The sequence below is a fragment of the Tympanuchus pallidicinctus genome, unplaced genomic scaffold, assembly GCF_026119805.1.
Source record: "Tympanuchus pallidicinctus isolate F22 unplaced genomic scaffold, pur_lepc_1.0 scaffold8, whole genome shotgun sequence".
Lineage (NCBI taxonomy): Eukaryota > Metazoa > Chordata > Aves > Galliformes > Phasianidae > Tympanuchus > Tympanuchus pallidicinctus.
Window position 1 is genome coordinate 53,514,398 of NW_026294802.1, and position 21,497 is coordinate 53,535,894.

Consider the following 21,497-nt stretch of genomic DNA (forward strand, 5'->3'; position numbering starts at 1 on the left):
TCCATCCATGTTTTAGAGGGAAAGGAGCTGCTTTGCAGCCACTTTGCAAAATGAAACCTTGATATCTTCCAGTTTCCACCCGGAAGGACAGAAGGGGTGTTGGGAGCTGTCGGGGTGATGCTAGCACCACGTGGTGGTCCAGGAGCGCAGCACTGGGTTCATGCCTGAGCGTGTGTGCACAGAGCTGCACTCAGGCTTTCGCTGCTGCAAGGAATGCTTTTCAATTATTAAAGGCAAATATCACTGGAGGCCCAATCCTGGCTCCTTCTTGCAGGTGAGCACTTTCTCGGCTAAGATGTACGGCACAGTTTGCTTTAGCAGAAGGGTCAGAGGCACGAGGGAGGGATGCAGGAGTGTTTCGGAGGTGGCACTGTGGAGCCGGGTGCCAGACACACTCCGTCACGGCAGCTCCACAAACCCTCTCCCAGTCTGCCTCTGTTTACACAACAGAGAATGTTTCAGTTGTTTTATGGAGGTGGATAAGAGCAGCGCCGGGGACAGGAGGCCAGGGCTGGGCTGAGGCTCGTGCACAACACCTGCTCTCCCTCCCGGCCCATAAAGGCATTTCATTCCAAACACGGCACAGATTTTACAACGCAATATAGCTTGGCAGCACCTTTTACCAGGGTACACTCGGTGCAGGGAGGTCTGCTGCCCTGGAACAACTCCTGATCCCACACGGACTGTTCCTGCGCCCACGTTGCACACAGAGAAACAGTGCCCAGGAGCAGCACTGCAATGGCAGCGGTTCCCAGTGGCCACAAGTACAAAGACCTGCAGGCTGGGGCAGGTGGTGTCATGCAGTCACAGAGCCATGAAGGCTGGAAAAGCCTTCTCAGATCCCCAAGCCCAACCCCCCACCTTGCCCAGTGATCACAGCCCTCTGTGCCACTTCTCTGTGGTTCTGGAACACCCCCAGTGCCCAGACTGCTCCCTGCTCACCCTGTGCCAATGCACCACTGCTTCTGAGAAGAAGTTGCTGCCAGCACCCAGCTGGACCATCCCCCTGTCCCCATGTGCCACGTGCCACCACTGGGCCCCTGAAGAGCGCTGTGCTGGTGCAGCTGCAGCACTGCCCATTCCAATTCCTTCACTCAGCTCTTTGAGGGGAAAAAAAGCCACGCAAACAACCAAATCAGGCTTTATCCCATTCTTGCAAACCTTCCTTTCTCCAGATCCCCCGGGAACTGCAGCATAATCCCATTATGAGGCAGTTTGGGTTTTACATCGCCATCCCTACAACCGGCAGTCTTTCTCTGCCAGCACCGCAGGATGATGCACCCACTTCCATTCGCACCTCATTCCTAACGCTGCTCTCTTCTCCCCGAGGACAGCAGCACTGCACGGACCGCCACCACCCCAACCCCCACACGGTGCAGGGCCCCTTCTGCCACCCTCTGCATCCACTGCACCGAGAGCAGAAGCAAAAACATCCACGGTGGTGATGAAGAGATGCAAGTGTCACAGAGGAGCTCTCGCACCGCTTACCGGGGCGGTCGGCAGCGCGTTGGTTGTGTTTAACAGGCATTTGCCATTAAAAACGCCTGTTTTTATTTAAATAGCCCCGGGCACATTTCTCGCTAAACCAACTTTCCCACGCCAGCCCAGCTCTCTAACTCTGCTTTTTGGCAATTTTTTTTCCCTGAGCTGTCAAGGCAAAATATATATAAGAACGCTGCTCTCGCTCGGGTTTTTTTTTTTTCCAGCCCCTGGAGACATGAAAATAATTTACAGATGTGCGTTACCTGTTTGTGTTTGTACGAAGCTTTGCTCCGTGGACGTAATTTTCTTAGCTCGCAGTAACAAAAAAATATTCCCAGAGTTTCACTCGTTTAATTTGGACTTATTAAAACTTTTAAGCATGTGCGGAGGTTTCGGGTTTTTACATCACTAATCACATGGACGTGCGCCAGGGTTTCTATTAAAGCCTTTTATGAACAGTGTTTTTAAAAGGCTCTGAAACCCCCATTGCATTTAACCCCTGAAACCGCTCCAACTGAGAAACTCGCTTTGGGTTGATGTCACATCCACCTCGTATTGCAAAAAGATGTGCGCCGTGCGTGGGGTTCTGCCTCCTTCCTTCCTCCCCTTCTGCTGCAGGAATCCCTGCAGGAGCAATGGGTGGGCAATGGGACAGCACAGAGGTGGCTCAGGCTGCAGCTGGGGCTGGCACGGAGGGCACCAGGGCCACAAAACCGCGTGTGTCCAGGTTGGGTCCTGCCCTGTGCCATCACCCCGAGGCGCATGGTGCTGCCACTGCATCCGTGCACAGTGGCCAATGCCACCTCCCCACTGGTCCCCAGTTTGGCACAGGACACATTGGGGACCCCAATGGCCACCTGTTTGAGGGCATTTCTGTAGATGTGAGGAAGGAAACGCAGCACGGTGAGAGGTTCTGCACGCAGAGAACATGTCCGGGCAAAGCGAGGTTGCTGCAGCAGGAGGGAGAAAGGGGAGAAAGATGGGGGGAGCAGAGCACAGATCCCCATAGCCAGAGGGTGGTGGAACTTTCAGGGGCCACTGCACGTCTCCAGTGGAGGTGACACAACCTGGTGGCACAGAGATATCGCTCAGCCAGGGCAGGGGTAAGGGCTGCATCCCACTGCACAGCCACTGCAGGGGGTGGGACGGGGGTACCCACTTCCCAAAAGGTGCAAAAGGTCTGTGCAGGTGGGCTTTACACCAAATCCCTGCACTGTTTTGCATCTGCTTACCCTGCCCCTGTCCTGCAGCAATGCAGCAAAGCAAAGCGCGTGGTTCTGGGATGCTCTGAAGTCCTGCACAGCTCTCGGCATCACCCAGCCCCCGTGGCCCCACGTCCCCCAGCCCCCAGTGAGCACCCCAGAGCCTGGCCTGTTCCCTTGTGGGAAGAAGGGGAAGGAGCAGAATGAAGGAGCGCTTCAGGGCTCGCAGCTTTGATCTAATGAGCAGACTCTGCCCTTCGGTTTGTTTAATCGTTTCACACTTGCTCTGGAAATAATTTACAGCAGGAAGCAGTGGGATAGCACCATGGCATGGGCTGGGATGAACACAGAGCTGGTGCGGGGATGCCCTGCGATGGGGGGCACAGGTAGGGCAGCCCCTTTCCGTCAGCCCAGCGCTGACCCCAAACCGCCTCTTCCTCTTCCAGTGCTTGGAGTCCCACGCATCCCCACGCACAAATAGGAGTTTCAAGCCTCGATTTTGGTTGCTGAAGTCACAACCTGGTTCCAATTTGCTGCCACTGCTGAGATGCGATGGGAATTGTGCACACTGCGTGGGGTGACCCCGTGGGGGGAGCAGCGCTAGCAGCACAGGGGGCTGCCCTCAGGCCCAGGACACAGCTGGATTTTGGGTGGGACATGCCCATGCTCCCATCCTGCAGGATCCAGGGCAGTGCTGGTGGCTGGAGGTGGAGGCACTGGGACCTGCACCACATGCAGGAGCTGCACACGCCTGCAGCTCGTGGGGCTGCATGGCAGAGTTGGCTGCTTGTCTCTCCTCGTGCATTTGTTTGTTTGGTTGTTTCTGCAGCACATGGGCCGGGCTCTGTCCAGAGTTTAGGAGCCCACAGCACAACACAGCAGCACCCCGCCTGGCCTACAGGTGGGAAACGTCTCAGCAGCCCCGTACACATCCGCAGTGGGTCAGAGGTGCACTGCACTGTGGCGGGGGGAATCTCACCTCTGTTGGGGTGCTGAGCAGCTGCTGCGACCCGTGGGGCTGGGGGGGGGCTGCACAGGAGCTGCAGGAGGTTGTGTAAGGCCCTGGGATGGGGCTGCACAGAGGCTGGGGGCTCTACGGGAATGGGGGCGAGGGGTTGCACTGGGGGAATGTAGGGACTGCATGGGGGGTGTTAAACGGGGAGGCTGCACAGGGGTGTCTGGGGCTGCTTGGAGAGTCCAAAGCTGTTTGGGGGCTATGCAAGAGTTACACGGGGGGGCTGCATAGGGGGATCAGAGCAGTCTGGGAGGGTTCACGGAGGGGCTCCGTAAGGGTGTCAGGAGCTGCCCCGGGTCTACCCAGGGACCGCAAAGCGGTGCTTGGAGCTGCAACGAGCTACGGAGGTCTGCGCAAAGCGATGCAGAACCGCACTGGAGCCGCGGCTACGACCGCACCGGAGCGTCCGGAGCCGCTTTGTGGCCGTGGTGGGGAGGGGGGGTGGGATCCCAGCGCTGCCCCCCGCGCCGTGCAGGGAGGGGCGTCCCGCTCCGTCCCATCCCGCGCCGCTCCGCGCCGTCCCGCCCCGCGCCGTCCCGCCCCCCCTCCGCCCTCCGCCCGGCCCGGCCCGGCCCGCGGGGGCTGAGCGGCCGCGGGAGGCGCCGGCGCTCGGAGTCGCTGCGCTCGGCGTTGGGGCGCGGTGTGTTCGGGGCTCCCGGCGCGCGCCGCACGGCTCCGGTTCCGCTCGGTTCCGCTCGGTTCGAGCCGGCTCGGCCGGCGACCTCCGGATCTATGCGGCTGTGAGCGGCGGGAGCAGAAAGGGATGAAACGGCTCTTGGCCACGGGGCTCCTGCTGGCCCTGCTGCCCGCCCCGACGCGAGGTGAGGGCCCGGCCCGGCTCCGGCAGGAAGTTTGCCGGCGCGGCGCGGTGGAGTGAGGCGAGGCGAGGCTGTGCCGTGCTTTGCGGTGCTCCGCTCCGCTCCGCTCGGAGGCGGCGGGGGATCCGCGGGAAGCGGAGCGCGGGGCCGCCGGGAGGGTCCGGAACTCGGAGTGCCGCGGGGGGAGCGGGCTGAAAAACGGGGACGGAACTTTGGAGTTCGGCAGCGCGGGGTTCGCGTGCGGAGAACCGAGCGGAGGGGGAGCGGGGTCGGTGATCCGGGACCGCCGCGGGGAGCCGAGCCGTCGGGGAGCGGAGCGAGGCGCTGCGGGCGGGCGGAGCTCGGGGTCGCGATAGAGGGGCGCGGAGCCGTCGGGGGTCCCCTGTGCTCGGTACTGAGGGCCGTGGGGGTCGCGGTGCCCGGTTCTGAGGATTGTGAGGGGTCTCGGTGCTCCGTACTGAGGACTGCGGGGGTCCCTTGCGTGCTCGGCACTGGGGGCTGTGTGGATCCCGGAGCTCGGCACGGGGCTCGGCTGCACGGAGGTGCGCACAGCGGGCGCGCTCGTGCTGTTGTTCCGCGAGAGTTTTTGACCGTTTTGCAAATTTCTCTCGGTTTCCTGTTTCTTGAAAGTCAGCCGGGTGCCCCTCGGCCCCCCTCCTGAACACCCCCTCCCCCCCCCCTCCGCCTCCCCGACATCGGCCCCGGGGCGGATCCGTGTGCAGAGCCGCAAAGTGCAGAGCTGCTGTCGAGGGCCGAAGGGGTGGGGGAGGAGGGGTGGGCAGTGGGGCCGCCCCGACGGGCCGGGCAGAGCTGGAGCCTCTCGGGGCGCTGTTTGTAGGGGCAGAGCGAGGCCCGCTCCCCGCTCCATCCACCGGCGCTGATGGGGCCGCTCCGCTGCCGTCGGGGGGAGGTTCGGTTCGGGCTACGGCTCTGCGTTCGCTCAATGCGAAACTGCTTTGGCTGCACCGAGAGCGGCAGAAGAAGGGGAAGAGTGAGCCGGGGTGGAAATCGGAAGTGAATCTGGTACTTTTCAGCGAGTTGCTGTGGTAACTGAGCAGAATCCGGCTCCGAGGGCCAGACAATGAAACCTTTACTCATAGCAAGTTGTGCCGAGCCACTCATTCCGGGACTGAGCTCGTGGCAGCACACGGGCCAGCAGGCAGATGGTTTTTCCCAAATGGTGTTTGTCACTCAGATGTCCTACCCGGTGCTTCTCCCCATCCGCCCTCCTGCTTTGGAAGGCACAGCCCTCCCCCAGGACCACCCCAGGTTATCTTCAGGTCTCCCCTTTCCTCACTGGGGCACTGTAATCCCTGCCCATTCCATGGTCCCCGTGAGCCCATCCCCGCAATGGGGTGCAGACCCCCGGGCTCTGAGCTGTGCCTGATGCTCTCCTTCTGTTCACAGGTGTGAGGTGCTCGCAGCTGGCCGAATCCTGCCTCAACGGGGGCAAGTGTGAAACATTCCTCAATGGGACGGAAGTGTGCCAGTAAGTATGGAGGAGCAGGAGGATTTCCACCTCCCTCAGCTGAAGCATTGACGTGCCTGTTGACTTTGCTTTGAAGGCTCTGGATTTAATAGGGCGAAATGCGTTTTCATTCCTTGAGTGGCAAGAATAACCTGCTCGTGTAGGAGTCGCCGCGGGTTTGGCAGGATTGGGCTTTGTTCCTGGCTGGGTGGAAAAACATGGGCAGAGGGCCACGTTTGGCTGGTGTTAACCCATCAGAGTGCCCTGCTGATGGAGCGGGAGGGAGGGACGACGGGGGGGTGGGAGGGCTGTCTGTCTGTCTGTCTGTCTTCCAGCCCCCCCCCTCCTCCCCCCCTCTTTTCTGGCCCCATAGCGTTGCCCTCCAGTCCCTGGCAGCTGGTTTCCAGGGCATCTCCAATAAGTATCCAAGGATGGTTGTGTCGTGTGGGTGTCCATCCATGGGGCAGTGCCTGCAGTGCCACGCTGCCAGCCGTGCCCACTACTGGCACGGGGTGTTCTCAGGGCTGATGGTGGGGAAGCGGATGTGTAAAGCCTTGGGTCCCTTTGAAGGACCACCCGACCCACCGCAGCGATGGCCGATTCAGTCCGGGCTCCCAGGGAACAATAACCCAGAGAAATGAATAAGAGTGCAGTTCCCTTTTTAAAACTATTCCATAAAAGAAATCTGAATGGGCAAGGCTCTGCTTTCCGGCCAGATTTCCCTTCTGCCTGTTAAACATGGGCTGAGCTGAGAGCGGGCCGGGAGATGTTCCCACCCACCCCAAGTTTCCCAATAGGAAGTTCTCTGCGAAGGAACCTGAAGGCATTTCCAACCCCGACCTGTTGAATGGCACTTCTCCTTGACAATGCCTGCTGCTTTTCTGCAGCTCTGGGTGCCGTTACTCTGCCCGCAGCGCCCAGGCAGCCCCCACCCCTCCTCCAAGCGGAGCCCCCCAAAGCCTTTGGTTGAAAATAAATCAGCAAATCAATCAGGCACATGAGCAATTTAATGGACAAAGGCTGGGTCCCTTTGTGAGCCACTAATGAATGCACGCCACTTTTTTTTTGCACAGAAGCCCTTACCAACGCTTGACGCTCTAAATCTTGTTTTCTTTCATTCAAAGAGCGACAGCTGGGATTCGGTCGAAATTCGGCAGCTATTGTTAAGGGAGGCAGATTAATGCTGTGTGACTAATCATGTATGGCTTCCCAGAATGCCCAACCCTCCGCCCCCTCCCCAACCTTACACCCCTCCTTTTCCTTGTGGTCATTCTTTCCTTTTTTTCCCTTAAGTCTCTGCAACTCCTGATTTACATTTCATGTGCAGATGGTGATGGAATCTAATTAGGTCTGATGCGTGCGAGCTCCGTTTGGGGGAGAAGCCTCCAGAGTAGCTCGGGTTGCTGGGCTTTCAGGAGATAAAGTTAACTTGGGGGAATTGTATCATTGGGAGCTGTGAACAGCCTGGCTGCAGGCACCAGGGCAGCTCTGCAGGTCCGTGTGAGCTCATTTTGCAGTAAGCTGTGGGGTTGGATGGGACGATATTGGATGGGACGCTGGCAGCCTGGGCAAGGTGCAGCTTTCTCAGGTGCCCGACAGCAGCCTGCAAAGTGCTCTTTTTCACTGGTTTGAGTATCTCTTCACCAGGAGCTCCATTTCCAAGCTCCTCAAACAAAGCAAAGCCAGCGGCGCAGATAGCGCTGCAGGAAGGCTGGCACTGCCCCTGGCGCCGGCGTGCAATGCCGTGTGCTGGCTGCTGGCCACCTCTCTGCTCGGCCTGGCACTTCACTGACTCCGGCCATAAAGCCCCATTGTGCCGTCCCCACAAATCCAATTAGAAAGCAGAGTGAAATGAATCGTGTCCGAGGGGACGCTGCTCGAGTGGCCGCGCGGGGCAGAGCCGGCTCTGATAACTGCACGCCCCATTATCAGCCCTGTTAGGGAAAGGAAACCACCGGTGTGCAGTGAGGAGCACTCTAAGCCTTTATTATTTCCCAGTGGTTTGGGGTGTGCGGCTCTCGGGGCCTTATCTTGTCCCGGCCAGGGTTTGGGGCTCCCACTGAACTCAGCATTGGAGGGGCTCTATCTGAGCCCCTAAGAGCTGCCTGCCCCCCCTTGGCAGGAGCAGCGGTGCGGTTTGGGATGCTTCACCCCACACGTAGCGTTGGCACAGACCCACAGCCCCCAGAGGTCTGGCCCTGGGGATGGGCCTGGCAGCCGTGGTGCTCCTAGCGTGGTTTCGTGGTACTGCTTGGCACAGTGGCACTCTGCTCTGACTGAGACGTCTTCCCAGACCAAATGAGAAGGTTTTCCGAAACGGAATCATCCGATCGTCGTAGCGGTGGCTGCTAATTACACTGCTGGATCACTGTCTCTGCCTGGCATCCCCACAATGAGTGGGGCTGATTTTAGGCTGCTGTGCCTCGTGACTCTCATTCCCAGGGCCTCCCTTGCTGCAGCAGGTAGAAGCAGATGGCATGAGAGGGGGCTGCGTTTCCAGCCCTGCCCCAGCAGCATCTCTCTGGATCCTTTTCCACTCGGCATTGCCCCGTTCAAGTCAGCAGAGGGTCTGGGTCAGCACTGCTGCCCAGAGGAGCAAAACTGCAGAGGAAAAGAGCCATGAAATTAATCTCTGTGCTTGTACTGAAAAAGGAGAAAAATGGGTTTCCCCAGAGTGCTTCCTCTGCTGCCAGGGAGTGTGGTGAGCACGCTGGGCTGGGTGCAGTGAGAGGAGCACTCAGAGAGGACCGCAGCAGCAAGAGGTGGCTTGTTCAGCTCAGAACCTTCTCTGCAGCCACGCAGGAAGGCTTGAGGAGTGATGTGAGCCCCACAGCACGCTGTGCCCTCCGAGTCACTGACTGCTCAGTCATTGTTATCTCACTGCAAAGGGCGGAAGTTTCCTTCTGCTTTGGTTTTTTGTTGGTTTTTTTTCTTTTTTTTTTTTTTCTGTCTCTCATGTGCTTTAACTCAACGTTATTTCCATGAAATAATAACAAAGAAAAAACCACCGTCTCCGTGCTGGAGAGGAAGAGGGTGGAGTGCTGAACAATCGGGCAGAGGAAGCCCTGAGAGCGGTGGAGGAGCAGTGATTCAGCCACAGGGAGAGCTCTGCATGGCGGCTGCAGCCTGAGCTCATTCTGGGAAAGAGCAAAGTGGGAATGGGTGAGAGGGGAGATGGGAGCACAGGGCACCACCTGCTGCACTTCTGACTGAGGAACTCGCTGCTGGGGTCACCAGGACGGCGGTGTTTTGGCTGTTTTCTAGAAGGATCTGCCTGCGTCCCGCGTCTCTGTGGTTATCACCGACTCAGGACGTGTCGCCGACCCCATAACTCACTTTGTGTTCTGGGTAGATTGCTGATTTCTGTTCGGATACATGTGATGGGCTCTCCATGCTGGCTGCAATCCCCTCCGTTCAGTACGGCTGTTCCCTGCAGGACCCATTAGTTCCAGCCCAGCTCCCACCTCCGGGGTGGTGATGGTTTATTGTATGCAGCATGTAGCTGACACGTATCTATGACCGCACAGCCAAGCTGTTCCCCAATTAAGGGCAGTTAGCGAGGTTTAAAATAACATTGTTTGGAAATCAACTCGCTCTTTCCAGGCCTGGAGGTGTGGTGACCCTCGTTCTGCTCGTGTTTGTAGGTGTCCTGAGTGCTGTACATGAGTGGAATGTGAAATTTATAGAGCATCAGTGTATTTAACAAGGGAGTAGCCTCGGGGTGCAGTTACCACGAGCTGGTAAATGCTGGATGGAGAATTCTCTGTGGCTAGTGTAACTTCAGACATTGAGGTTTCATACTGTGTATTAGACTGGAAGAGGATGGGATGTGCCTTGGAAGTCCATGCAGAGGGCTTTTGCTTGAGTCGTGGTACTGGGTTTGGGGTGACCCCATCCGTGTGTCTGTGCCCACAGAGGGCTGGCTGCCATTTTACCATCCTTTCCTTGAATTCCCATCCTCCAGCCAGGCTACACAACCACAAAGGTGCGAGCTTGTATGTCAGCTCCTTGGGATGCTCCTTGGGGTTGGCCTCCATGGGTGCTGGCAGCAGCAGGTCTGTGCCACCCCCAGCATGAGTGCCCTGAGCCATGGGTGCTTGTTGGGTCTTCACCAGACCAGGGCTGGACTCGTGCTTTGGTCTGGGGCAAATCTGCTGCACTTTGTATTGGCCAGAGGCACTGCTGAGCGTGTGGGCTGAGCAGCAGGAATGCTCTGTTGCATCGAGGCTTCTAGGAGCAGACACTGTGGGTCTGATGGTGTGTGATGGTGGGAAGTCTTTGCAGCAACCCAGATTGTGGCAGCTCCCACCTGCCGCTCAAGCCCCAGGACAGTGAGCCGTGGCACCTGGTGACATCTGCTCCAGGCTTTCACCCATCACCTCTTCCCCTTCCCCCACAGCAGACTGGAGTTAATATTGGAAAAACCAGTTAAAGTTTAGGCTGTGGTTATTGGGCCCTCGCACATTTCCAGCAAAGGGAGCAGAGTTGCATTTTAATGGGAAACTTTCACGCTCAGTCAAGTTGCAAAAATTTGCGCGCAAGTCATTTTCTCTTAACAAGTTTTCACCCTAATTCCCTTCCCCGAGATCTGAAATTAATGGTATTTATATGGGAAATGGATTTATTAAGTAGTAATGATGCCGCAACGTCACCTTTCTTGCATGGATGGGGCAGGCTGCAGGTGAGCAGCCAGGTGACGGTGGGCTGGTGCGCTGCGTGGGGCAGCCCCTGCCTTGGGTTTGGTAGAGCCAGCGGGGCCACCAAGCCACGTGTGGGCCACCAGAGTCAGGCTGGAGCTGCAGGGCTGAGCCTTGCTTTTCCTCCTTGGCTCTGCACATTCTGGGGTGCTCCGTGTGCCATAGGGTGCTCCGTGCCCACCTGCAGCCATTCCCAAAGGAGCAATGGAAGGGTTTTGCACCTCAGCTCTTCCAGCTGCTCTGTCCCGTGTCCCTTTGCCGATGAGTTGTCCCAGTGGGGACCCCAAGGACCGGATGGTATCTCAGGGGCTGCGTCTTTCTGAAGGTGCGGTGATTTATTTTAAGGTGGCAATTACCCACATGTGTGTGAATTCTCACCGCTTCAGCGCTCACCACCGTGCTGTGCATCCTTGCACAGAAGGAGCGAGGGAAAAAAAAGACTCTTCCAAAGGTTTTGGTAGCAGCTGGAGCTCCGGGTCGCTGCCCTCGGGTGGGTGGAGGAATGCAGCTCCGGCTCGCGCCCATCGGTCGGCAGAGCCCCGCGTGCCGGCTGCAGGGCAGCTGGGAGAATGACCTGGTATGGACGGGGGGGGGGGTCCTTCCCCAGCCCCCGGCCCCTATTAAAATGTTAGACACAGGCCCGGGAGTCAAAAGGCAGGGCGGCAGACGGCCCTTTCACAGGGCCTGCTGCTCCCCTTGAAAAGGGGTTTCTATGGGACGCGGGGCAGGAATGCGGGCGCCGGGCGGAGGGCAGCGGCGGCCCCATTGTCTGCGCTGCTCCGTGGGGCTGCGTGTTGACACAGGGATTTCTGCTGGGCAAGGTGTCGGGGCAGCACCGTCCCGGCCTCCCTGGCTGAGCTGAGCAGCAGCGCTGGTCCTGGGGCCTTGTCATCCTGCTTGGGGTGCTTTAGGCATCGCTTGCAAGGGGGTTTGTTGCTGGTGACTGATTTACAGAGCTCCGCTTTGCTTTAGTGAGGGGGTTGGATCTGTGGCTGTCTGTCCATCCCCCTCCTTGCCTGCAGTCTGTCTGCTGCAGCGCAATGGCTTTGGCTTTCGGTGGGTTTTGTGCTGTAGGGGCTCCACGAAACGCCCCTCTCCTCCTATTTATAAACACCAGAGCTAAATATAGGTTGTTTAAACTCTTGGTAGCCGCTCAGATCCTAATCTCAGGTTTTATTTTCAGGATTAGGAGAGCGAGATAGAAGGGCCGCGTGTGTTCCTGGGGGAGTTCTCCATATATGGGGATCATGGAGCGCAGTGTTTAACCAAAACGTGGTTTGGGGTGGAAAAAAAAGTCAGAGTTCGTTCGTCATTGCTCCAAGAGTGGGCAGCACTGGCACAGCGGCACAGGGGGTGGTGGGGTCACCGTCCCTGGGGGTGCCAGAGGGATGTGGCACTGGGCACGGTGGGGTGGGCTTGGGGATCTGAGAGGGCTCTTCCAGCCTTAGTGGATGTGTGATAACTGAGCTCCTTGCTGAGCTCACCACCACTTGCGTCCACCAAGAGTGACTGTGATGAGCAGAGCAGAGCCTTGCTAGGGCAGCCCAGCCCCACAAACAATGGGGCTGTGTGGATTTACACCAGCAGAGGATATAAAAAGCATCATCTGGGAGGAAAAAAAAACTCGAGCGCCCATTGTTGAGGGTGGGAATGGAGTGAGTTCTGTCTTGGTCTCTTCCTTAGCCATCTTTCATGTTCATTGTGAATGAAGCTCCATAGAAAAGCAGCTCCTTCCCAGGTAGCAGCTTACCACCGTGGTGAAAAGCCCAGCCCCTCTGCTTCCTAATGGGATTATATTGTTTTTCATTACAATGGGAACTTGCATTCCCAAACTGTCCTAACTGATGTCTGCTGAAGGAGCAGAGCCATGTTTTTGCTCTCTGCTCGGCGTTGCTCAGAGGACCGATGGCTGCAGCACCGCTCAGTCCATCAGCACGGCCAGCTTTGGGAATTCCGTGTGCTTCTCTCCAGATGAAAGTCTGGGTCTTAAAATCTCGATTAGATGACTTGGGCTAGGTCAAAACCGAAATTGAACCAAAGAAACACATCAAAGCATTGGGATTGCAGCGTGCTTTTTTTCTTTTTTTTTTTAATTAAACGAGACGGTAGATCTGCTCTCACTTTATTAACCTGATGTCACTCGAAGTAACCTGTTGCTTTGCCAACCACCCTCCCTATGTGAAACTGTTTTTTTTTCCCAGGCTGGTGTCCCGGCGTGCTTAATAACGTGAGGCCAGGATGGGACTTTGCACAGAAACCACCGGTTCCACCCGGCGCTGGTTTGGGGTGGTGAGGAGGAGCAGGCAGGGCTGGGAATGCAGCGGAGCAATGCAGTCCTGCTGGGTGCCAGGAACCGTGCTGCGTGATGCAGGGGGAATGCAGGGCTCGGGTGGGCACTGCCAGCCCCTAAGGCCAGCACCGTGCAGGGACCAAATCCCTCATTGCTGAGGCGTGGGGTTCCCAGTGTGGGCAATGAGCGTGCCATAGGAGCGGGGTGTGACGCTGGGAGCTGCGGTGTTGCTCGCAGGCTGTGCCAAGAGAAGCCACTGACACAACTGGAAAAGTGACTCCTGCTGGTTGTTTCTCCTTCCCTTGGCCGGCGCTTTGCAAATGCTTGAGATCTGTTTGTCCCGTTGGCCACTTGGTTCATTCCGTGCTGTCTGGATGGTGAAGGCGTCGCTCAGATGTGCCAAAAGTGGGACCCTCCATGGGCATCCAGTGCACCGTGCAGGCAGTGGCTGTGCTTTGTGACACAGGGCCATCTCTGCTTGCTGCAGCCCCGCTGGCTCTGCTGGTCCTTCACTGGAGGTGTTCCCATCCTGGTGGCGGATGCTCAGCCCTAGCAGGGAATCGCCCAGCCCTGTTAACTCAGTCACCCCAAGATGGGCCTGAAGTAAAGGCCTGAGCCTTCCCTGCTCGGCTTTCCCATGGTGCTGTTGCCTTAGGGGAAACAAGCTGGCCACTTGTGCTCCCAGCAGATGAGGAGGGGGTTGTGCAGGAGCAGCTTTGGCTCCTGTCCCCTCCTGTTGTGTGGTGCTGCGGATAGGGATGGGGACAGTCCCCGTGAGCCCAGCACCTTTAAACGCCCCCCAGTCCCATGGGGGTGGGTTCCTGCAGGGCTGTCGTGTCCCAGATCAGAACAAAGCAGTGCGTGAGCCCTGCAGGGCTGCCTGGCTGTCAGCTGTGCTGCTGGTGGCAGATGGCAGCTTAGCGCCGATAGGAAAGCAGCAAAGCTCCTGAATCGAGCAGGGGTGAAAGGTCACAGGAACATCTGCCTCGGGATGGGATGCTTTCAGTGCCTGCATTGCTGTGCAGGGACACAACCTGTTGCTGACACGCTGAAGAAATCCACACTGGTGGATGAGCAGAGGGGTGATGGGGCTGGGCGCTGCCCTGCAGCTCTGCTCGTGGGGTGCTGGGATGTGAAGCCCACCCAGCTCGCCCCTGTTCCCACCTCTCATTCATGCTTTTAGTTAGGTGCTCTGCAGAGCTTTCTCAGAGCCCCGCTGCAGCATAGTACTGCTGTTGGGGACATGCTGAGGATGTGCAGCAGACACAACAAAGGCACGTGCCCTCGTCCAGCAGAGCTGTGCTTGGCCCAAGCTCGGTGCTGGGAGTTTGGGAATTTGGAGCCGCCGTTCCCATTCCCAGGCTGTCCCCTGGGAGCTGCTGTCTGACCTCGGCTGGGTCTTTCTGCGTCTTTTTTTGCTTGCAAATTGCACACCGGGGACATCTGGGTCTGTGCAGTGCTGTTGTTGTGCCGGGATGCAGCAGTGAGCTCAGGGATGGTGCAACAGCTCAGAGCTGGGGGGTGTGGGGTGTTCCTTTTTGCAACAGCTGAAGGGGAGAAATGTTTCTCAGCTGCTGCTCGGGGCGGAGAGGCGCTGGTATTTGTAGCCTGGGCACTTTGAAGCCACTTTCTAGTGGCCCTTCGGAGGTGTTTTGATGCTGAAGCACCCGCCCTGTCCTTTGCTGGCACTCATGTCTGTAATTAAAGCGTAGCTTTAATGTCTCTTATGCTAATGCCCAGAGGCAGGTTGGGTTCAGTCTGGGCATTTATTGCTTGGGAATAGCTAAAGGAAAATCCACAGGGTGACATTCCCTGGGCTGCTTGCATCCCTTGGTGCTGCGCAGACCCTGTGTTGGGCACAGCAAGGATGGTGCTGGTTTGAATGGTGCTTGCACTGTATTGCTTATTTCTGAATTGCTGCTCAACCAGCGCTTCCAGCAGCTGGCAATGGAGGAGAAATCCAGCAGGCAAGCACCATGCAGTGCTTGTGCTCATGCCCATCATCAGCCAGCCCAGACCCAGTGCACAAGGCAGCCCCTGTGCCCAGCCCTCTCTGACCCTTTGCACTCTCCCCAGCACCTTGTCCCAATTGTGCTGTAACTCAGCTTATAAACAGGCAGAAAGCCATAAAAAAAAACAGGGCTGTGATCTTTGAGGTCCCTTCCAACCCAGCTGTTCTGTGACTTCAGAGGTTCCTGGCAGCAGCTGGGTGTGCTGGTGGGGCCCTGGGGGCCATTCTGATGCATTTGGTGTGGTGGGAGCTGTGCTGGTCACTGATGCAGCCCCAAGCCCTGGCTCTGCAGAAAGCCCCGAAACATCCTTTGGTTCCCCTGCCGTCCCAGGTGAGCTCCTCCAATTGAATCACGGAACCACTGAGGTTAGAAAAGATGCTAAGATCACCAAGTCCCCCCACCAAATGCGCACTGACCGTGTCCCTAAACCTGCTAACGAACCTCCCCGCTCATCACCATGCCCAGCTCTGGGGGGGGGGGGGGGGGGAGGGACGTGCCCTGCTCTTGGCCGTGAGCTCCAAACACCAAAATTGGAAACGATCCGAGCGCTAATTGGGAGGGAGGGCTCTCCCTGTGCCCCATCTTGGTGGAGGCACGGCGGCACCGCATCACCGATTCCCGCGCTGTCCCCGCAGCTCTTTGTCCAACACCATTTTCCCCCCCTTCTTTTATCCCCCCCCCCCCCCCTTCCTCCCCTTTTCTCCCATCTCAGGACCCCGTGACGCCGCCCCATCCGCCGCCAGCGGAGCCCGGAGGATTGTTTTAAGAAAAAAAGCATGTGTGGTGTGGAGAGGCGGGGGCTTAACAGATGACTGCACACACTCAGCGCTCCGCCAGCGGCGTGCCTTCGCCCAGCCCCATACAATGGTCCCTCTCAGGCAGCCGCGGCCCCGATCCTCGCTGTCCCCATGCAGCCACCCAGAAGCGCCGGCGCCCCGTGCTCGGAGCCGGGCATCGGGTACAGGCAGCTGCTCTGCCTCATTAGGATGCACACCTGCTCCCCGCCGCCCTTTGTGTGCTGAGCAGATGCCCTGATTTATTATTATACACATTTTCTTTTTCATTTGGCCTGGATAATGCCGTCTCATTAACTCAAAATGTCTCAGAATCCTGACAAATTCTCACACAATCCCCGACAATGAAATCAGAATTGGGTTAAAAGAAAAAAAAAAAAAAAAAAAACTAAAAAAAAAAAGAAGGAGGAAAGTAGGGGAAGAGGAGAAGGGGAGCAGGGCAGGGATGTGCTCCTGCAACAGCGCAGTGGTTATGGCCATGGGAGCCCCAGATCCAGGAGTTGGGGTTGTGAGTGTGGGGGCCCCATGTCCCAGCTGGGGTTGTGGTGGCCATGGGAGCCCCGTGTCCCAGTTTTGGGGTTGTGGTACCTATAGGAGCGCTGTATTCAAGCTTTGGGGCTGTGATGGCTGTGGGAGCCCCGTGTCCCAGCTTTGGGGTTGTGCTGCCAATGGGAGCTTCGTGTCCTGCCTTTGAGGTGTTTGTCCTGTAGTTTGCAGACAAGTATTCTTTCCAGGCTGTGGCTTTCTCCATGCTTCCTACTCAGGGCATAACATGCTGGCACTGCAGGACAGGGCTGCAGCATTGCCTTGCTCCTCCTGTGTCTTCTCTATCACAGTGCCCATGGCAGCATGGCACAGGATGTCCACGTCATTTGCCCCCTTGCAGCACATCCCCATCCCTGTGGCTGTGGGTGGCAGATGGCTGAGCCCATGGCCATCGTGTGGGGACTTTTCTCAGGGCCCCCATGCAGAGATACCAGGCTTGGAGAGGGTTTATCATGGAGGAGGACCTCAGTTGCTCTGAGCTGTGCCCCACCTGTTAGCAGCCAACGCCGGGCCTGTACTTCTTCCCGTGTGGCTGAGGTCTGTTGATACAAAGGGTGAAGAGCAGGGCTGTGGGCAGACAGCAGGGGCTCAGCCCAGGATTGCTGCAGGGCTCCCTGTACCAGGTCTGGGGGTGTGTGGGGCCGGTGCTCCCAGTTCTGTGGGGTGAGCCACACGTTCCCCCCCCCCCAGGCCTGGGTTTCCTCTTCAGTGCAAGGGGAGTGCAAGAAGTGCTTTGGAATGAAAAGCAGGATACTGGGTTTGGAGACTGTGGTTTTGCAAGTCTGTGCAGGCTCCTTGATGGGGGAAGCCTTTGTTGCAGGCGCCTCTTTCATCTTCCTCTCCTCTCAAGGTGCAGCTCAGCCCAGAGCCGCTGCCAACACAGCAGGGCCGGGTGTGCACGTGGTGCCGGTACCTGAGCAGGCACCCCGATCCCTACAATGGGTCACACTGATGGCATTTCTCACCCCCAGGTGCAGCAGTGCCCACGTGGGCGAGCGATGCCAGCTGCCCAACCCCTGCCTCAGCTCTCCCTGCAAGAACGCCGGCACCTGCATCCCCCTGGTGCGTGGCAGCACCGCCGACTACAGCTGCGTCTGCCGCCTGGGCTTCACCGACGAGCTCTGCCTGACACCTCTGGACAACGCCTGTCTCAACAACCCCTGCCGCAACGGGGGCACCTGCGACCTGGTGACACTCAGCGAGTACAAGTGCCGCTGCCCGCCGGGCTGGTCAGGTGAGGGGTAGGGATGAGTGGCAGTGGGACGGGATGGAATGGGACGAGAGTTGTGCCTGGAGAGGTTCCAAGGTGGATTCAGTGTCCCTGGAAGCGTTCTAGAATAGGAGAGATGCTGGGAAACATGGTTAGTGGGCATGGTGGGATGGGTTGGGCTTGGGGATCTGAGAGGGCTTTTCCGTGCTGAATGACTCTGTGGTTGGATGGGATGAGCTTTACTGAGGGCAGCTCCTTGAACACCCCGCTGCTGGAGAAGGGCGCTGAGCTTTTCTATGTCAGCACTGAAAACAAATGGTGAGGGTTGGTATAGCTGAGCCTGGGAGATGCTCAGCTGGGGGGAGTTATTTGCACCCTCCTGCAAACACAGCTCTTGAGGTGGCCCTGCGCCCCAGCACTAAGAGCTGCTCTTTGCATCCTCCTCTTCCCTCCCTCCCCAGGTAAAACCTGTCAGCAGGCCGATCCCTGCGCCTCCAACCCCTGTGCCAACGGAGGTCAGTGCGTCCCCTTTGAAGTCCACTACATCTGCAGCTGCACGGCCGGCTTCCACGGGGCCAACTGCAAGCAGGACGTGAACGAATGCAACATCTCACCACCTGTCTGCAAGAACGGCGGCAGCTGCACCAACGAGGTGGGCACCTACCAGTGCTCCTGCAAGCCAGCCTACACCGGGCAGAACTGCGAGCATCTCTATGTGCCCTGCAACCCCTCACCCTGCCAGAATGGGGGCACGTGCCGTCAGACTGGGGACACCACCTACGACTGCACCTGTCTGCCAGGTAGGGGAGGTGTTGGGGTCGATTTGCTGCTCTTTTCTCCTTCGCTTTCCCCTCCCTGAGCCCACAGTGCTTCACGCATATCACCTCCTGGAGAGTGACAAAGCCAGGCGTTGCAGCACGCTGTGTTGGATGGCTCTGGGAAGATGTTGGGCAGCTGTGCTTTAAACAGGGAGGTCAGCTGGGGGCTTTTCATACGTGGTGATTCACCAAAATAGCTCTTCCAAAACAACTGTTTCAGCAGAGGCCCCTGTGCGGATGCTCATATTCCAGAATAAGAGTGCCTTTTTCCGCTTCAGCTTAATCCACTTCCAGACTGGAATTATTGTCCCGGAATAGCTATTTTAGAAAGTTTCCGAGTGCAGATGGGCTTGGGGCAGGGAGACCCTGCCTGTGCTCACTGCTGCTCCCTCCGGTGAGTGTGGGAGGAGCCTGCCTTGCAGGGCAGAGAAATGAAGGGCAGCCTCAAAAATGAAGGGTTCCTGCCGGAGCTCGGCATTGCCATGGGAGCCCATTCTCCCTCCTGCCCCATCTTTATGGAGCATCCCTGTGCTGCCATCCCTCTGAGATGGGGATGGGCTGTCCCAGCTGGCAGAGATATGTCTGCATCCTGGTAGCCGTGTACAGGTGCCCACATCCTAGTACCCTTATCTAGCTGCTTGCGTCCAGGTGCCCGGATCCAGGCTTCCATATCTTGGGACCCAAATCCAGATGTCCATATCTTGGGACCCAAAACGATGTGCCCACATCCAGATACCCACATCGTGGTCACCATGGCCCTGTAGGAATTCCAGTTTCCTCTCTGCACCTGCTCACCCAGGCTGGAGCAGAGCTCTTAACGCTACCAGCAGCACTGGGGCTGATGCAGGGAAGGCAGCCTGGCCCTACAGAGCCAGCAGCTCCCACAGGCACCGCTCAGCAGGAGCGGCACTGCCGCAGGGTCGGGCAAGCTGAGGGTGGCAAGGAGCAGTGCTGGCCTGCCTGCTGCACTGCTGACACTGCACTTCTCCTGGCGTCGGGCACAGCGGGGTGAGGGATCGCCGTGGGGAGCATTGCTGCCGTGGGGGATCGGCGCTCACACCCCACTGCGGCTGGCGGCTGCTGCCAGGGAATTTGCATGCTGTGCCGGCCGGTTCGCCTCCCATGGGTGGCACAGCCCTACAGGAAGGCAGGGTTGGTCCTTGAGGGGGTCACTGGGGTTCTTTGGCAGCTGTGTCGTAGGGCATGGCTTGTGCGAGGGCTGCATCGGCTTCTGGCAGAGGCACAGGAACCGGGGCCGGTGCCGATGATAAGAGGGGTTGATATGCTGGTATGCAGCAAAAACAAAGTCCCCTGTTGTTTCCTGACTGCAGCGGGTTTCTGAAAGTTAAACTAATCTTGTCTGCTTTATCGTGCCATCGCTGCAGAGTGTAACCCTGAGTTTAAAGTAATTGCAGTACTAATTACTCATTCGGAGGGTTCAAAATTACTCATTCAGAGTGTTAGTGCTGGTAGGCAGGACATTGCTGGTTATTGCTGCTCAGTCTCAGCCCAACTGCTTAAAAATGAGGCACAAAATTACCTGCTCATCTGCTTTGGACTGGTGCTGGGGTTGGTGTGTGTCCTTCCCCGCGTGGTCCCCATGTGGCAGTGCTCACAGGAGCACATCTTGCCCATCCCCACCACGGAGCAGCATCCCTGTGTTGGTGCCAAGCCCAGAGCAAGGACCAGTGGCCGTACCGGGGGTTGAGATGGCAGATATCCCAGTCAGGGCCGTTTCATTTCTGCTGCACATGCTGTGGGGTGAGGTCAGGTGCCGCACGGTTTCCATGCGCGCCGTGCTATCAGATGGAGGTGATAACGTGAACTCGAGCAGCCGGGCTGCGCTGAGAGGAGAGCTGAGATTTACACCGTGCTATGATTCACGCTGCGAGAGGCTTGGAAACAAAGAATTCCCCTGTGGGGGAAGCACTGGCGATGAGGCTCTTTAAACGTGAAATTAAAGCGGGGTGATTCAGCGCCGGGTGCTGTGAGCGGCGGGGGGAGCAGCCCCGGTTCGTCCCGTCCCCATCACAGCCTCCACTGCTCAGGGTGAGCGTGGCGGGGCCGGGGGCATTGGCACCCTGTGCCGAGGACGGGGCTGCTTGCCAGGCTTGGGAGATTGCTCCCTCCTGGGGTAATGTGCATGTCAGGAATCGGCTGGGGATGAAACCAGGCGCTAGCTTCAAAGGAGCGGGGTGGGGAGCGCCGGCGGGCTGTCTGCCTGCTAACAGCACCCAGCTGCGGGGATGGCGGAAGGAAGGCACCCCCCCGGTGCTGGGAGCCCTGCGGGGCTGTGGGGATGGTGGCACTGGGTGGGGACATGGTCACAGGGAGGTGATGCAGTGGCTGTTCTGTGCAGGGTTCGCCGGGCAGAACTGCGAGGAGAACATCGACGACTGTCCAGGGAACAACTGCAGAAATGGAGGCACCTGCGTGGATGGCGTCAACACCTATAACTGCCAGTGCCCACCCGAGTGGACAGGTAGTGCTGGGGGACAGGAGGAGGACATGCTGGGGGACGTGTCCTGCCCAGAGGATGCGTAGCTGGGTGGGGAGAGCATGGAGACGCCCATCTGGGCCCAAGGAATTGATGGTGCCCCATTCCCTCGCAGGTCAGTACTGCACTGAGGATGTGGATGAGTGCCAGCTGATGCCCAATGCCTGCCAGAATGGGGGCACCTGCCACAACAACCATGGTGGCTACAACTGCGTCTGTGTCAATGGCTGGACGGGCGAAGACTGCAGTGAGAACATCGATGACTGCGCCATGGCTGCCTGCTTCCAGGGGGCCACCTGCCACGACCGGGTGGCCTCCTTCTACTGCGAGTGTCCCCATGGGCGCACAGGTGAGGCCCCATTCCTGCACCACCTTGTGCTGGTTGCAGCTCTTCAGGTGTCCCCCTCCTTCCCCCCGAGGTCTTCATGCACGGTGAGCTGCGTGCCCAGCATCCTGCTGTTCCCCACAGGTTTGCTGTGCCACCTGGATGATGCCTGCATCAGCAACCCCTGCAACGAGGGCTCTAACTGTGATACCAACCCTGTCAATGGCAAAGCCATCTGCACGTGTCCTTCGGGGTACATGGGGCCGGCATGTAACCAGGACGTGGATGAGTGCTCACTGGGTAAGTGTTGTGTCCTGGCACAA

The 21,497-nt window shown here is 58.1% G+C and overlaps 1 protein-coding gene across 2 annotated transcripts in view; it reads left to right on the forward strand.

Annotated features, from left to right (window-relative positions):
• Positions 1 to 4,289: 4,289 nt before the first annotated feature.
• NOTCH1 (notch receptor 1) overlaps positions 4,290 to 21,497 on the forward strand; it is a 35,173-nt gene continuing 17,965 nt past the window's right edge. For both annotated transcript variants that reach the window (XM_052668231.1, XM_052668232.1), the window contains exons 1-7: positions 4,290 to 4,520; positions 5,925 to 6,006; positions 17,296 to 17,558; positions 17,996 to 18,334; positions 20,712 to 20,834; positions 20,965 to 21,198; positions 21,319 to 21,474. In XM_052668231.1, the coding sequence (XP_052524191.1) occupies positions 4,463 to 4,520; positions 5,925 to 6,006; positions 17,296 to 17,558; positions 17,996 to 18,334; positions 20,712 to 20,834; positions 20,965 to 21,198; positions 21,319 to 21,474 (1,255 nt within the window). In that variant the 5' untranslated portion in view covers positions 4,290 to 4,462. The remainder of the gene's footprint in view (positions 4,521 to 5,924; positions 6,007 to 17,295; positions 17,559 to 17,995; positions 18,335 to 20,711; positions 20,835 to 20,964; positions 21,199 to 21,318; positions 21,475 to 21,497) is intronic.